The sequence below is a fragment of the Staurois parvus genome, unplaced genomic scaffold (assembly GCF_062004578.1).
Source record: "Staurois parvus isolate SC_StPar_1 unplaced genomic scaffold, SC_StPar_1.0 ptg000298l, whole genome shotgun sequence".
Lineage (NCBI taxonomy): Eukaryota > Metazoa > Chordata > Amphibia > Anura > Ranidae > Staurois > Staurois parvus.
Genome location: NW_028318094.1, coordinates 9,630,847 through 9,647,555, shown reverse-complemented (window position 1 = coordinate 9,647,555; position 16,709 = coordinate 9,630,847). Strand labels below are relative to the sequence as shown.

Below are 16,709 nucleotides of genomic sequence, written 5' to 3'. Positions count from 1 at the left end.
AAAAATGAACCATAGTTAGGCTTTAAGATAGTTCAAGATGTTGGGTTAAGCTTGGGGTATGGGGAAAGGGTTAGCATTAGCGTTGGCTTTCCCTAGCACTAAGCCCACTTCCTGAGTCTCACTATTAACCAGTCAGGTTTAGGCTACTAGACAGGCTTTGAAGGTGGGATGGTGCAGGCGATCATCTCTCAACCCAGAGACATCCAGGCACTAAACTGAATAGCAAACATGTGCCTACTATGTTTGGATTAGGTACTTATTTTACTCCAGATTTGCTTAAAATGTTGTGATTTGCCACAAAGTAACAAAGGGCAGTGGAATACTGGGCCCACAGAAATATTTCACGGTCAACTATAGCTTGAGGTGATTGTAGCCATATTAGTGCACTTGCAACAGAAACAATTGAGTACTGTCTGTGATACTTTTTGTATTTGCACTAAAATATACTTTTTTAGGACAAGCTTTCAGGGTGTACCCCCTTCTTCGGGAAGAAGGAGGCACACCCAAAAGCTTGTCCTGAAAAATTGTATGTTAGTACAAATAAATACGTATCACAGACAGTACTCAAATGTTACGGTCAACTATAGAAAAGCTATAGAAATTCTCCAGTGGAAATATCCTGTCATTCTATTCCAGTGACAACTGTGCAATTTTAAAATTTCCTTTTACTTGACACAAAGTAAAAATGAATCTCTCCAGATAGCAAGAAATTCTTGATGGAGGCACTAACATTTCCTCATTCATTGTAGAAGTAGAAAAAAAGGTTTAGCTGGAAATCCTCTTTTACATTTACTGACCTGCATTCCACGTATAGTTTTTTAGGAAGGTGGTTATCCTTTACATTTTCCTATGCATAGATGATTAACTTGACTTTCTGCTGAGCAAAGGAATGAAACAAATGGGAAAACAACACAAGTTTCTCCAGAAGTAATGGTGATGGTGATGTCATACCAGACATTGGCCCATTCTTGACATTGTAGGTTAATATTTTCAAGTTTTAAAGACCTCAGTGTTGAGTCCCGCTCAGAGGTGACTGTCCTCATTTCAGCTGCCTGGGAACAGCTAGGACCAGTCAAGTGGAGCCAGGTAGCCTCTGTACTTGAAATACATCATTAATTTCTTTAGTATTCACTGCCCTATTTGTCATAAGCTAACAGCTTGTCTGACATTTCTCATGATAGTCTATGATTTATTTAGGGGCGGACTAGTCTCTTCCCAGCTCAGACCTTGTTAAAAAAACCTCTGCCAAGGGGCTGCAGAGAGTAGAGAGAAGCTCACAGAACAGAAAACATCCAAACAAGTAAGTACAAATCTAGAGGGAAGTGAAACTATCTCTGTCTATGAACAAAATTTGCCTGTCTTAGGAAATAATTCCTATGAAATTGTTATCATTTGCTATACCTTATAAAATTTGAATGCAAATACCAGTCTTACCGGCTCAGTAAAACTTTTTTTTTTATACTAAGCAGATTATATGTAAATAGATTAGAGTTATCTTTAACATTTACATTTTTTTGTTAAAAAAACAAAGAAAAATGTTTAACCTGCTGCATTTGATGCACTTGTACTATGCAAAACTCAACCATGGTTTACATGCATTCTATTTTTTGTAAAAAAAAAATAAAATAAAAGTTTAACATTCTGCATTTGATGCACGTTTACTATGCAGAACTCGGTTATGCTTTACAGGCCCAGGAGGAACAACTAACTGGTATGGGAGTTTTCCTCCTATTTTTATTCTCTGGCAAAATACTACACCCACCAAATGTAATTGCTACAGTACGCTTCCTAATGGATTCTCCTGTAAAGATATTGATAAATAGGAGATGGATGTTGTATTTGTTACTGGAGAACAGTGGGAAACACTATGAATTTAACCAATGCTTATTTAATGTGACCCAACGACACACTAACGGCACATTATACACCATCGAAATTATGTAAACTTGATGAACCTACCTGCGGTAGGTGTCGGAGAGACCATAGTGACCAGATTAATTTGCTGTGCGGATGCTCCAAATTAGACACATGCATTTTGTTATGATTCATTTTTCGGACGAATACAGTTGTTTTTATTCGGATGATGTCACATGATGCAATATTAGTTCGGTTCCATGGACAAATGAACTCAATTTTCAAATTTGTTTTATAATTCGGATACCAATTGGGTCCAAATTTTGTTCCATTGGTTAATTCGGATGCACATGACACCAGTCATTATCGTCCAATTGGCCCATGCCATTTCTCTTGGTGGGTTGAACTAGTGTCTGAAAATATTGAATCCTTTTGATTCAAATCCATCCAATTGGATAATGTATTGAATGTATAGCAATCTTCTGTAAAAACTGCAAAATTTTTCGAATGCACTTGGACCAACAACTGCTAGATACAGAACAAATACCAAAAATGAATATGCTGGAAAAAAAATTATTCAATGTATGAATGAATCCAAAAATAAACAAACATTTCCGATGTTCACATGTCTACAACACTGAAAACCAACTGACCCCCTCCCCCAGATTACATAAAGAATGGCTATATTATATGAATGATACCTTGAGACTCGAACACCTTATTTTCCAGCATCGGGGCTGTACCATTGAATTTGAGAAACTATGGGGTTGACGGTTAGAAACCTCAGGCAGTTGCCCCCTTATTCCAATGACCTATATATTCTTACATGGTGTGGGAACTCGCTTATTAGTGGTAGAGCTTCTTCAAAGCACACGGCAACTCGCTTATTTTTAAGGGCCTTTTTGCCCACTTTTATTTAAATGAAAGTCCTGTAACATAAAGGTTTCCCGCGCAGGGGTTTCCACCATCACACAAATGCAAATAATACTCAGCCTTCTGGCTCTCTCAGATATCCCGCTTTATATATGTCTCCTACAGACGCCTTCCACGAGGTTGCTTTTGCACACAGCAAACTTCTAGCACACAGCTAGTCTGGCTTCCACCTCTCCTAGGTGAAGCCCACCTGACTCCAAGGCAGTGACCTCCTGCCTGCCGGGGTGGAGCCCTCCTGCCTCCTAGGCAGAGACCTCCCGTCTGCCTGGGTGGAGCTCAGAATCATGTCCTGGCCTCCACAAAAAGGCCTGCACACACCTGTGCAATCAGCACGCTGGCTGCTACCAAAATATGGGCCCAGGATTGGAGATTTCATCCCTCCCAAATCTCTAAGAAATCTCCAGGCTACAGGTCCCAAAACAGGCTTTACAAACCAAAGAGGAAACTTATAAATCAGTTTCCTCTGCATTGTGAGAACTGCCTGGAGCCCCTCAACCAGTATAGTTGAGAATCCTGGGTCTCCATCATGATTTCCACCGTGGCAGGATACCGTACTGCCACAATGGCTAGAACATGTTTATCCCTCTGTGCATGGAGCATGATATGGGGTATGGGTATGGGGTCCTGACGAAGCTGAGTGAGATACGCCCATCGGCGAAACGCGTTGACGTCATACGTCAGATACGTCACTTCCGGTCATGCGCATTAGGTGGAACGCACGCTGACCTACAAGGAGGAAGCCATTTTCACATGCCATGAGGCAAGCCTAGGCAGCACAGGCGCCGAGAAGAGGCTGGAACCCGCGGTATATCGGCGGATGTCAGCGGTGGTTCCTTGGCCTCCCCGGCCTTGTATGGCAGCACCTATGAAGGATATTCTTTCCTCTCCTATTATCCATTGCACAGGTGGTGAGTGGACTGTTGCAGGACACTAGATATATGGTCCTATGTGACATATATGACCTATATATCCTATATAGAGTGAAAGCTCTTTCAGTGACTTTCCACATATTGTTTGTTTCACTACAGGATGGGGACATCATGGTGCTTTATATAAGAAACAAGATATACCACATGTATTTCAACAGGCAGAAGATCTATTGGGATGTGTCTTGTTTTTCTCACAGAAAGTGGTATGTAGTCCACATGCAGTGGTGAAGAAACCATTTCAAGCAGTGCGCTGCTTTATGCATCTATCCTTCCATCCTGGTAAAAAATGGGGCATATTTTTATTCAAGAGCCCTAGGAAACAGCTGGTAATAATCACAGATGAATGGGCCCCAACCACTTGTGCCGGCATAGGAATGTGTTGCATCATTTACATGACATTTATGTTTTGTCTCTTATAGGCCTAGAGGCATGCCTTCTTTTTGACGCATACTGTGCTTGCTGCATTGCATACATGTGATATTTATATCTATGGTATAATTTTTTGAAACTCCCTGTTTGGGATATAACCATTCTGGTAGTAGCTTAGTCTACATATTTATAACACGTGTTATGGTATACCTATGGTATAATTTTTGTATACACCTCCTTTGGGAAGTGTTCACCTATGCGCCAGTGCTACAGGGACTTTAGACTCTTGTAGTCATTGTCCTTGTTGCACATGCATTTAGACCGGTACTGGTGTCATTTTATATGGTTTTAGGTCTGTGTGTATTGTCTCATACTGAGGTGATGGTAAACCAGGGCGATTGCCCATATGTCAAATTTGTATGTGTAATAAAGCATAATTTTTGGAAATTTTTCTGAGTATCACATTCTGTTCATAATGTAGCCGCTTTCTTTGTGAATTTCTTTTCACAACCCCCTTTTTTTGCAGCATGATATGGGGTACCTACTGTATAGTGGTACAAAACTAAATCTGTGTTATATGTTCTTTGATGGATAGACAGAAATTATGAAATGTGAGACAAGCTCCGGGGTGAAGATACAGTGTGTGTCAGATGCACGTTATTGCTGTTATGTTGTTATGGCAAATTAAGATCCTTCAAAAGAGAAATTTCCTTAATAAAAAAAAGTGTTATATAAATATAGACAATGTATACTCTGTGTGTATATATATATATATACACAGTATATATGTGTATATATATATATATATATATATATATACACACCGGTGTGTGTGTGTGTATATGTATATATATATATATATATATATAGTTTTGAAACATGACAGCTATACTATGTTTTGACATTGAATAAATACTATCCAATTACTGGTTTTGTCCTATTTTGTATATTGTACATTTTTGGCTTTTACTTCAATTTCCATGGAAAAAATTATTGTAAAAATGTATAAAAGTGTGGGATCTAAAAAAATTTTCCTTTTGGGCTTTGTTTCTGAAAAAGGAGTGAAAAAATATAATTAATTGCATTAAACTAGTTCATTCCCTCACTGCTCTTGTTTATATTTTGAGAGTCTTTATAACAGAAGTCTCTGTCTAGCAACTATTTATACACTTTGTAGTATAATGAGCTATTTGACTTTCAATCCATTACATTCTTCTGTCATGTCTTCTTTACAACAAAGTGCACATTTACATATGTGTATGTAACATAAGTATATACAAAATCAAAACTTTTGCTTTCTAGTTTGGATTAAGTGGTGAGGGATCAGAACCACTCTCAGGTTTTCCTTGCCGTATGGGACCCTGCTAGGGAGATTTATTCTATTTGTCTTGATGCCACCTACACAGGACTAAAAGTGTTTGGAAAGCCAAAATTCTGAGCTGTCACCCAAACAAGAATACAGGGGGAATCTTCCATGTTTGCACTGGTGACAACTGTTTGATGGAGGTTTTCCTCACTTTAGAGAGTTCCAAAAATGTATTTTTTGAGTCGACAGGACAGAAAATAAAGGCAAATATCCACACGGGGAAAAGATGATTTAAGAATACCTGAAAGAGGTTCTAACCATTTTCTATGCTATCCAAAATAAAAAAAATGCCCTGGCTTTAAATGTACTTAATTATGATGCACCGCAGTACGTAGAATGTGTATAGTGGTGTATTAATTGGCTGTTCAGTAACATTTGCCCTGTAGTCTAACATTATAGTAAAAATAAATGAAAATTATACTTTTAAGGCTAAAATTCTCATTTGCAGGGCAGTAAGTACAGTAAGGGCAGCGTTTCACTTAAAACCTCATTTGTAGGGCAGTGAGTGTGCTGGATAAAACCCCTCAGGTCCTACAAGTCAAGAGTGAATCACTGATAAAATCATTGGCTTGCTGTCCACTAATGGCAAATGTCCAAATGCAGTTTTGGGACAGTGGCTGCAACATTTAATTTCCTTTTGAAATATGGGAAATCTGGATGTATTGCGAACACTAGCTACCGGTAACTTGTTAGGAAGCTGCGGTTGTATAACTATGCTAGATAACCCAACGGCTTTTCATGCTCAGTGAACACCCAATGATCAGTTAATTTTTAGCCTCTTAATAAATATGAATATGAGTAAACTGATATTTGTTATATTCTATAATATAATTGGGCGATTTCCAAAAGAGAAGTAAGATGAACTGTATAATGCAATCATCAATTTTTGCATAAAATGACTAAAAGCTGTGTCATTTTAAGTCAACAGTGTTGGATACAGTTAAATCTTCTTTTCTACTCTTTTCAGGCTTTGAAGATCAAGTAGTTGTGAAAATTTACAGAACTGACAAGGTGACAAAAGTATTAGTCCTTAGTGGAAGCACTTGATTACAAGTGACAACAAGTGTACTGAACGCTGATCACATGAAAACAGAAGACGGTCAGTTGGAACTGGTATGGAGCAATCTGGTTGCCTGAAAACGGTGTCCATCTCATTTGCTCTCCTCTACTTATTGTATTCATTAGAGGGGACAAGCTCAGAAAAACTCTTCCATAACAGAGACCATTCCGATGTAGAATTACAAAACCATCCACAAGCTGATGCCATTCTGAGCCCGGAGGCAGCACAGGTATGACCAAATGAGATAGTATGACTATTCAATGGTGGATATAGACTGCAGAGAGACACTGTGCAGAAATAAGGTTGGGGCTAGTACAATGACATATATGTTAATACCTGATTTTTATTGCTGGGTTATATATATATCTCCCTCTGACTTAAAATAAGAAATTATTATTATTAAAGGCCAGGGGCGGACTGACCGTTTGGAAACTCGGGCACTGCCCGAGGGCCCGGGGTCAGTAGGGGGCCTCATGAGATGCGCCTAGTACCTTTTTCATAGGATTTTATGAGTTTGGGCAAGGACACAGGGGCCCATGATCCCCTATTGCCCAGGGGCCCCATGAATTGTCAGTCCGCCCCTGCTAAGAGCTCATGTACACTGCAGCTGATAAACTCACGTTTAGGAGCTGTTCAACATTTTTTTTCAACAGCCCCTGAACTCACCCTAATGTTTTCCTATGTGTCCATGTACACATCTTCGTTTGCAGTCATTTACAGGCATTTGGGTTTACAGTCGTTTTTTTGAACGCATAAAACTTGCGTTCAGTAGTCGATTTTAGCAGCGTTTCAAACGCAAAATGCCTGTAAATGCTGCAAATTGCATTTATAGGCGTTTGTGTTTGAAATTTTTTTTAACTCTTCCCGTTTCCGATGTTGTCCAGAGACTTTTTTCATCATCAAAAATGCATGCAAATCATTTTTAAGGTACTCAAATGGACAAAACACTGAATACAAAATGTTCCCACCAAGCTTATCACACATTGTAATGACCAATTCACACCTCAGACCTCTCCCACCCTTGGAAACAAAAGATAAGTTAATGACTAATTACACCTCAAATTCCTCATGAAGACCCCCTGCCAGGTGGCCTTAATGACTCACTCCACCAGACACCTTCCCACCCTTGGAAACAAAAGAAATGTTAATGAGCAACTCACACCTAAGCTAATGTCAACACATACTGCTGTCTCTGCTTCTACTCTCTGTATTTCTCTGAAACAGTCTGAAATAGTTAATAATTTAACACTTTTCAGTGCATTCTGGGCATTTGGGAGGTTCTCCTGTGCTTATCTTTAAAAAACGCTTCTAAATGCAAACGTGTATAAACACGCATAAACGTGGTATGCAAACACGGCTAAACAGACATTTTTTAACCTACACTTTCCAGCAGTCAGTTTCCATTGTTCAGAAGTGTCTATTGTACATGGGGCCTAAAATGCAAAAGTCTGTATGATTTTATTCTGATTTCCTTAAAGCGGTACTAAACCGTGTTTCAAAAAAAAAAAAAATCCCCTGCAAGGTAAAGGCATAATGTGCTAGTATACAGTTGCAAGAAAAAGTATGTGAACCCCTTGGGATTATGTGGAGTTTTGCATGAATTGGGCATAAAATGTGCTCTGAACATCATCTAAGTCACAACAATAGAAGAACACAGTCTGCTGAACATAATACTACACAAACATTAGATGTTGCCATGGTTTAATTGCACATAACATTCACAGTGCAGGGAGGAAAAAGTATGTGAGGCCCTAGCTTAATGACTTCTCCCAGAGCTAATTGGAGCCAGGAGTGAGCCAATCTTGACTCCAATCAGTGTGATGATATTGGATGTGTTGCTGACAGCTGTCCTGCCCTTAAAAAACACACACCTGTTTTGGGTTTACTGGTTTCAAGAAGCACTGTCTGATGTGAACCATGCCTCGCAGAAAAGAGCTCTCAGAAGACCTACGATCAAGAATTGTTGACTTGCATGAAGCTGGAAAGGGTTACAAAAGTATCTCCAAAAGCCTTGATGTTCATGTGTCCACGGTAAGACAGACTGTCTACAAATGGAGAAAGTTTAGCACTGTTGCTACTCTCCCTAGGCGTGGTTTGCAAGAGCACAGTGCAGAATGCTGCATGAGGTAAAGAAGAATCCCAGAGTGTCAGCTAAAGACCTATAGAAATCTCTGGCACATGCTAACATTTTTGTTGACACATCTACAATAAAGAAAACATTAAACAAGAATGGAATACATGGGAGGACACCACGGAGGAAGCCATTGCTGTCCAAAAAGAATATTGCAGCACGTTTGAAGTTTGCAAAAGAGCACCTGGATGTTCCACAGCACTACTGGCAAAATATACTGTGGACAGATGAAACCAAGATTGAGTTGTTTGGGAAGAACACACAACACTATGTGTGGAGAAAAAAAGGCATAGCACACCAACATCAAAACCTCATCCCCACTGTAAAACATGGCGGAGGGAGCATCATGGTTTGGGGCTGCTTTGCTGCATTAGGGCCTGGACGGATTGTTTTCATTGATGGGAAAATAAATTCTAGAGTTTATCAAGACATTTTGCAGGAAAACGTACGACCATCTGTCCGCCAACTGAAGCTCCGCAGAGGATGGGTGATGCAACAGGACAATGACCCAAAGCATACAAGTAATTCAACAAAACAATGGCTGAAACAGCACAGAATACGCCTTCTGGAGTGGCCCAGTCAGAGTCCTGACCTCAACCCGATTGAAATGCTGTGGCATGACCTTAAGAGAGCGATTCACACCAGACATCCCAAGAATATTGCTACACTGAAACAGTTTTGTGGTCAACCAGTTATTAAGTCCAAAAGTTCACATACTTTTTCCTCCCTGCACTGTGAATGTTTACATGTTATGTGCAATTAAACCATGGCAACATCTAATGTTTGTGTAGTATTATGTTCAGCAGACTGTGTTCTTCTATTGTTGTGACTTAGATGACGTTCAGAGCACATTTTATGCCCAATTCATGCAAAACTCCACGTAATCCCAAGGGGTTCACATACTTTTTCTTGCAACTGTACAACGCATTCTAGCACATTATGCACAACTTACCTTAAAACTAAGCCCTCCAGCGGTGCGCTGTCACCGCTGTAGAGGCTTCCATCTTCACCCAGTCTTCCTTCCAGGTTTGTGAGCTTTGGCCATCTGGCTGGCTGAGCCGCGATGACGTCACTCCCGTGCATGTGCACCGGAGTTTCAGGACACGGCACAGTACTCTGAAGGAATGGTGCAGGTATGCTGTTCCTGCAGAGAGCATGCATTGCTGTAAGAAAAACCTGAATATCTCCTAAGCAGTGCACCTTTAGGAGATATTATTTTTACCTACAGGTAAGCTTCATTATAAGCTTACCTGTAGGTAAACAGTAACAAAGTTGCTTTACTACCACTTTAAAGGCTTTTGTTTTTTTATTGCACATACTCTAGCCAATACTGTACTTGTAGATTAAATAAAATGGAAATATCAAGGAAAAATATTCGGGGTGATGCAAAACCTCAGCAGGGAATGTCTCTATAGAACATACAGTATGAAGATTAGGATACGTTTTGCTCATTGACACTATTTCATACAATGCAGTATCAGTTTGATAGCTTTTCTGATGATGCTTGTGCCTACAGTCATTCATGTCAATGGGTGGTTGTACACAGCTTCAGGACATCCTGGGCACCAGAAATACACAGCCTCCTCACTTTGCATGGGCAAATACACCCATGTCCATGAAGCCTATCTCTCTCTAATGGTCCCATTAGACATCCTTGCAAGGTTCAGCACTTAACAGAAGGGAAGGACCACCCTGGTCACACAGAGATTATAATTAGGCTGGTGCCTAATGATTGGCCACTCAGACACCCAGTGTTGTCTCATGGGGGTGAGGAGAGAGTCCCTGTGCAACTGACAAGGCCCCATAAACTACACCTGTAGCTTTGGTCTATTTGGACACAGGTGGAACTAAACTCTTTCATTTAACTATTTTAATCCTTATGTTGCTAGCATTATGAAATAGATAGGAAGGTATATATTATATTTACTTGTTTTAAATGTTTTTTTTTACGTTTGTTCAGTTGCTTCCTGGTTTCTAGTCTAGGCCAAAATTATGTCATACATCACAGGAGCCTTCATTTTTCTTTCATCTGGATGAATTGTTTTCTCAGCTAAGCACGCCTTCCTGTCTGCATGCCTGAGCTAAGGGTAGATGGATTCCAGGAAGTAAATACTACATGAATCATCTGCCCTTGCTCAAGATGGCTGTAGCTAGAAATGCTAGGGGGTGTTTTGCAAAGCGATTTCTCAACAAAATTAAGCATGGAGACATGGATGGATGAGTGAGTTTGCTTTGAATATAAAAAATTAATTAAATAGCATTATCTGTTTTGGTGCTTGAAACAATATAGTTCCAATTTAAGGCTTGTCTGTCAATATAAGCCACTATGATTGAAGTGAACCTTTCTATAATTTTACAAGTCTTGTCATGAACAGCTTTTGGACATGTCACAATATACAGTAACTTTATTATTTTTCAAAAAGGTCCACCTTTTATCATTAGATTAGACCTTGAGATCATTTGAAGTGACGTTGCCTAGCCTAGGTTGAGATTATGTCACCAGTTTTGTGCAGGCAAGAAGCATTTCCTCAGTACTCTCATGTAAGCCAAGGCAAAGGTAATTATTTTTGCTCAAGGCCCAAGCCTTGTAGCAGAACTACAGTGTATTTGTTGGTCAGCATGTGAACTGAGTACGCAAAACACAGGAGTGACGTTCCTCTTTAAAGTGTTACTAAATCCAGGACCCATCATTCACTATATCTGGTCTTCCACAGTACACAGAACATGGAAATGCCAATATTTTAGTAAATATAAACTGCCAAATACCTTTTCTATCAGCAGTATATAGCAGTTTTGTGACTTCTATCAGTCTCCAGCTGAGCACTGGTTAAAGCTTGTAGGATTTTTCATTCTGCTCTAACTGTCCTATGAAGCTGCATAATCCGTGACCCTCTGTCTGGACAGTGCTGCTTGGCCCTGTGCTGCTCACATGCACCCTCCCAATGAAAAAATAAATCTCTCTAGCAATACACACTAAACTGAGCATGTGCAGAGTGACTCCTAGAGCTCTGTACTATCAGCTGTGGGATTGAGGACAGTAGAAGGGGAGGAAAAGTTAAGACAGGATTGAATAGCTTTTTTACACAATGTGGAGGATTAACCCCTTAGGTTCCACAGTGAGTATAACAAGCATGTTTTACTGCATATACAGACTGATTTTACTGTTGTGGGTTTAGAAACACTTTAAGCCCCCTGAAAGCCGGTGTGAGAAATGAAACCTCCAGGACAGCCTCTCTCAACCTATTGAACATGGAGGAACCCTTGAAATAACTTTCCAGTCTCAAGGAATCCATGCTAACAATTATCATATCTGTAATTCACTGTCCATTAATGTGGTCAATAGGAAGAATCTACCTCTTACAAATAGCTAAAAAAATAATTGGTGTCTGTGTGAAGTTATCTGAGAGGCATAAATTGATCATTGCTCAAGGAACCCCTAGCAACTTCTGAAGGAACCCTAGGGTTCCATGGAACCCTGGTTGAGAAAGGCTGCTTCAGGATGATAGAATGGAAATGTGCCAGTAAATAAGAAAACACGTGATAATATCTCAGTTTAACATGAGCAACAAGGCAACATAAACATTCTTCTGTCAAACCTGCACCAAGCAGAAGAGTGGGCGTACTGCTTATTTTTTTCTTTTTTTTTGGATGTGAATTACTAACAGATATGAGATAGAATATCTCTCATTTGCACACTCATCATTCAGCTCAGCAGTCAAAACATGTACATGCTCATCCAGGAAACATTTCACCATGTTCCATCTGGAGAGAATAATAATGTTTAACTAAAATTAGGTTTTCAGAGGAAATATATCAAAAAGCAAACCCAGGCAACAAATAAAAGATATGAGTTTAAATTTTTTATAATACATTGCAGCCAGGTTAAACAGACTTCTAAAAGGGTGTATCAAAGGGTTATATGAATTAATAAACAGAGTAGCAAATACTTACACAGGGAAGGACTCATAGATAGGTAGGGTTGCTGTTCATGACATCCAAGCATGCACTTTGGGTGGCTATGAAAGGGAGGGCAGTGAGCATGCAGCCCCCCTTCCTATTCCATGTCAGACCACATGCTTTTCAACATTGGAAAGGTACTTTGCAAGGGGGGGCAAGTCCTTCCCCACCTTGCAAAGTACCCTTATCTCAGGTTTGAGGGGCAAGGGCCTCTTCTCCACTTCCAAGTGCCCCAAGAGTACATAGGGTGTACTCCTGGTGGTATCTGGAGGTCCCCTTTATAATGAGGGCTCCACCCGCACAGCCACGTCATCGTTCACAAAGATCTGTGAATTAATAAACTTCAAGTCCCGTCTGCTGATCAGTGCACTCCTAGTCCATTGACATTTCCTGCAGCTCAGTGACTGAAAACCCATACATAGGTATGGGTAGAGAGCTATAGGAAGTGTCTGCAGGAGACTGACATTACAAATGCAGTCAACTGATCACAGGTGCAATACTTTGCAGGCTCCTGTGCAAAGAAATAATAAATCCACATTTTTTCACTTGGAAAAAAATGCGTGTTATTATTTTTTTCTTAAAGGTGAACTTAGCCTTTAAGAGATGCTCTTTAGGGTAAATTTTAGTCTCTGAAATTTCAATGTTTGACCCAAATGTGCATTAGATATAGACACTATAGTCTTTTAGGAAGACTTTTCACAGGATTTTGAAGCATGTCTATGTAAAGTTGTGCTTATTCAGCCAAACGAGCATTTTTGAAGTCAGGTACTGATGTTGGATGAAAAGACTGCAGGGGCGGATTGACAACTCATGGGGCCCTCGGGCAATAGGGGATCATGGGGCCCCTGTGTCCTCACCCAAACCCAAAAAGAGCCTATGAAAAAGCAAATGAAAAGGTACCAGGGGCATCTCATGGGGCCCCCTACTGAGCCCGGGCCCTCGGGCAGTGCCCGAGTGCTCAAATGGTCAATCCGCCCCTGGAAGACTGGCTCAAAATTGACATTTCAGTTCATCCCAAAGGTGTTCAGTAGGGTTGAGATAAGGGCTCTGTGCAGGACACTTGAGTTTCTCCACACCAAACATGTCAAACCATGTCCTTATAGACCTGGCTTTGAGTGCTCTGAGCCTTTCACAGTGTGCATTGAAGCTGCAGGAAGTTAGATGAGCCTGCCTCATGTCCTGAATGAAGGACATCCAGCATCTTTTGGCCTCACTTCTTCTTCTGGAAGCATCTTCTGGAGGCTCAGCATCATATGTGTGCATTACCTATCCATTACCTTTATCTTTTGGCAGTCTGCATACAAATATTCTTCAGTATTCTTTAGACTGACTAGTCTAGTAGTTCTTTCACACTATCTTACATTTTAGTAATGTCTCATTTTTTCTTTTCATCTTTTTTTTTCTCGGATCTTTCCTATAACATATCTCCAGCCTCCAACAATTCCTATAGCATGTTTGCAGTCTCTATAGCATGCCCATCCCCTGTAGCATGCCCATGTCTGCAGTCTCTGACAGCTTTCTGGACCAATACATTTACTGATTATTATTTGGTAGTGTCAAGGGCTGCAATTAGGTTACATACATAATATGTGTGTCACTTGGCTCTGAGTTTCTTGTTTTAATTTCTCTGTTCTGTAGCAATATCTGGTGAAATATGGTTGGGTGAATCCTGTGAACTGGGAGGAGCAGGCATTTGGAGATTCCCCTGAACTTGACCAAGCTCCACAAGATGTTTCTCAGCTTTTATCAGAAGGCGAATCATCAGAGCGCTCCTTTTTCCCTTCTCCTAACAAGACTGAGTTAAGCGCATCTTTTTCGGATTCTTTGAAAAAGTTTCAAGAAGCCAATTGGCTGAATGTCACGGGCATCTTAGACACATCCACCAAACTGGCCATGAATAAACCCCGTTGTGGTGTTCCTGACCGCAAAGCACCTTCAAGACGCAAAAACGCAACTTTGAGCCTTTTGGCCACAAATGAAACACACCATGATTCCACACAACCAGATAGAAATCAACGTAGAAGGAGAAGTGTTCTGTCCACATTGGTTGCTCACTACAGAAAAAAACGAGATGAGAGAAATGCTCTGGAGAATGCAAATGCCATGAGTATTTCCAAGAGATCATTGAAGTGGAAGCTCATGGGAGAGGGATACAGCATGCAATTAACCATCGAACAGCAGAGGAGAATACTTCGTACTGCTTTCCGTATGTGGAGCGAGGTCATTCCACTGCAATTTGAGGAGGATCTCACTGGAGATGATATAGACATTCGAATTGGATTTGGAACAGGCAAGTTTATCTTTATTTTTTGATTAGTTAAAACACGACAGTTCCTGAAATGGGATAATTCTGGGAAAGTGTCTTAATCTTGACTCCTAAATAACCTCTAAAACTAACCCCAATCCTAACACAAACCTGTAAACCTAAACCAAAACACTACTCATACAATTCCAGTGTTTTAGTTTGCTCTCTTTTTTTTTTTTTTTTTATATTACAGTTTTAAAATCCCCAATGGAAACATTGGGACAAGGAGAAGGTAAATGGTTTTTTTTTGGTGGACACAGTAGACCTATACAGAAAAACCGTAATAATGAATGAAAGTGCATACAGCAGAACAACCAATGGTATGCCAGATGCCACTGATTTAGTGCAGGTTTGGAAAAAAACAGAAGTATCTGACTATTGTTGGTGAGAGTTTACAAACATGCAAAATATTTCACAGGCTGGGTTGTCTGCCACAAATTGCTAATATTGGTGCATCTATAGCCAAAAACCTTTCCATGCTGGATAGCAACAGTTATTGCTGTATTTGTATCCAGTTTTTGCTGAAAGTATTTCCTGTGAGGAGAATCATTGTCTATATTTGTCCTGATAACCACTGTTGTCTGAACATGAAGTGATAGGAAATCCCATTTTAGACAGTTGTCACTAGAACAAGATATGAAGAGAACTAACAATTAACCTCTCCTATCTGCTCTCTTTGGTCTGTTAAATATACTATTCTTTATACTTGTTTGTGAGAAAAAAAAAATTAAATCTGTTGATCTCTTAATAAATCTGGAGTCCTATGGTAGTCCCGTTCCAGGGTTACAGTGCTGCTCCCTCAGAGATCAAGTAAATGTTTTATGCTTTTTAAACCTTAATTTTCATCTGACAGGATTGCCACATAAAAATTTAAGTGGTTCTAAATGCAGAAGGTTTTTTTTTTAGCTTAATGTATTCTATGTATTAAAGCGGAGTTCCACTCACCCTGTCAAAAAATAAAAGTCAGCAGCTACAAAAACTGTAGCTGCTGACTTTTAAAAAACACACTTACCTGTCCCTCGGTCCCGCGGTGTGTCCCCCGCAGCCCGTTTTACCGGCCGTCCTGTGATCCAGGTGTCGGCATCTTCCGTGTGGGCACTCGGCTGTGACAGCTTGCGGCTTCACAGCCGGATACCCACTGCGCATGCGCGAGTGGCACTGAGCTTCATGAATGGTCCTGTAATCTTCTGGGACCTGTCACGTGTCCCAAAAGACTACAGGGAGGGAGGACACCTTCCGCTTCCGATCGCCTAGGCGTTCAGACCAGAAGTGGGAGTGGGTACCTGTCAAATTCGGGTACCCACTACCCCCACCGCCCCCTAAAGGTGCCAATCCTTAATCGGGAGTGGGGGAGCAGTCCTTAATTGGAACTTCCCCTTTTTGGTGGAGCTCCGCTTTAAGGTAAAAAACCTTTTGACTACAGCTTCCCCCTCAGCCCCCCTTATACTTACCTAAGCCCCATCTCAATTCAGCAATGTGCATGAGAGCTACTGCTCTGGGGCTCTCATCTCCTCATGCAGCAGCGAGAGCCATAAAATCACTTTAAAGCGGAGCTCCACCCAAAAGGGGAAGTTCCGCTTTAAGACTTTGTCCCCTGCTCCCCATTAAGGATTGGCACCTTTGGGGAGTGGGTACCCGAATTTGACAGGTATCCGCTCCCACTTCTGCCGCGATCAGAAGCGGAAGCTGTCCGTCCCCCCCCCCCCGTTGTCTTCTGGGACACTTGACAGGTCCCAGAAGACTACAGGGCCATTCACAAAGTGCAGCACTTCTCACACATGGGCCCAAGCTGTCACAGCCAGGTG

General features: G+C 40.7%; 1 protein-coding gene across 1 annotated transcript in view; it reads left to right on the top strand.

Moving 5' to 3' along the window:
- Positions 1-1,208: 1,208 nt before the first annotated feature.
- The window catches only part of LOC149458044 (matrix metalloproteinase-21-like), a 33,229-nt gene continuing 17,728 nt past the window's right edge, over positions 1,209-16,709 (top strand). Inside the window, exons 1-3 of the mRNA XM_089682861.1 lie at positions 1,209-1,300; positions 6,419-6,740; positions 14,238-14,889. Coding sequence (XP_089538987.1) covers positions 6,567-6,740; positions 14,238-14,889 — 826 coding nt within the window. The 5' untranslated portion in view covers positions 1,209-1,300; positions 6,419-6,566. The remainder of the gene's footprint in view (positions 1,301-6,418; positions 6,741-14,237; positions 14,890-16,709) is intronic.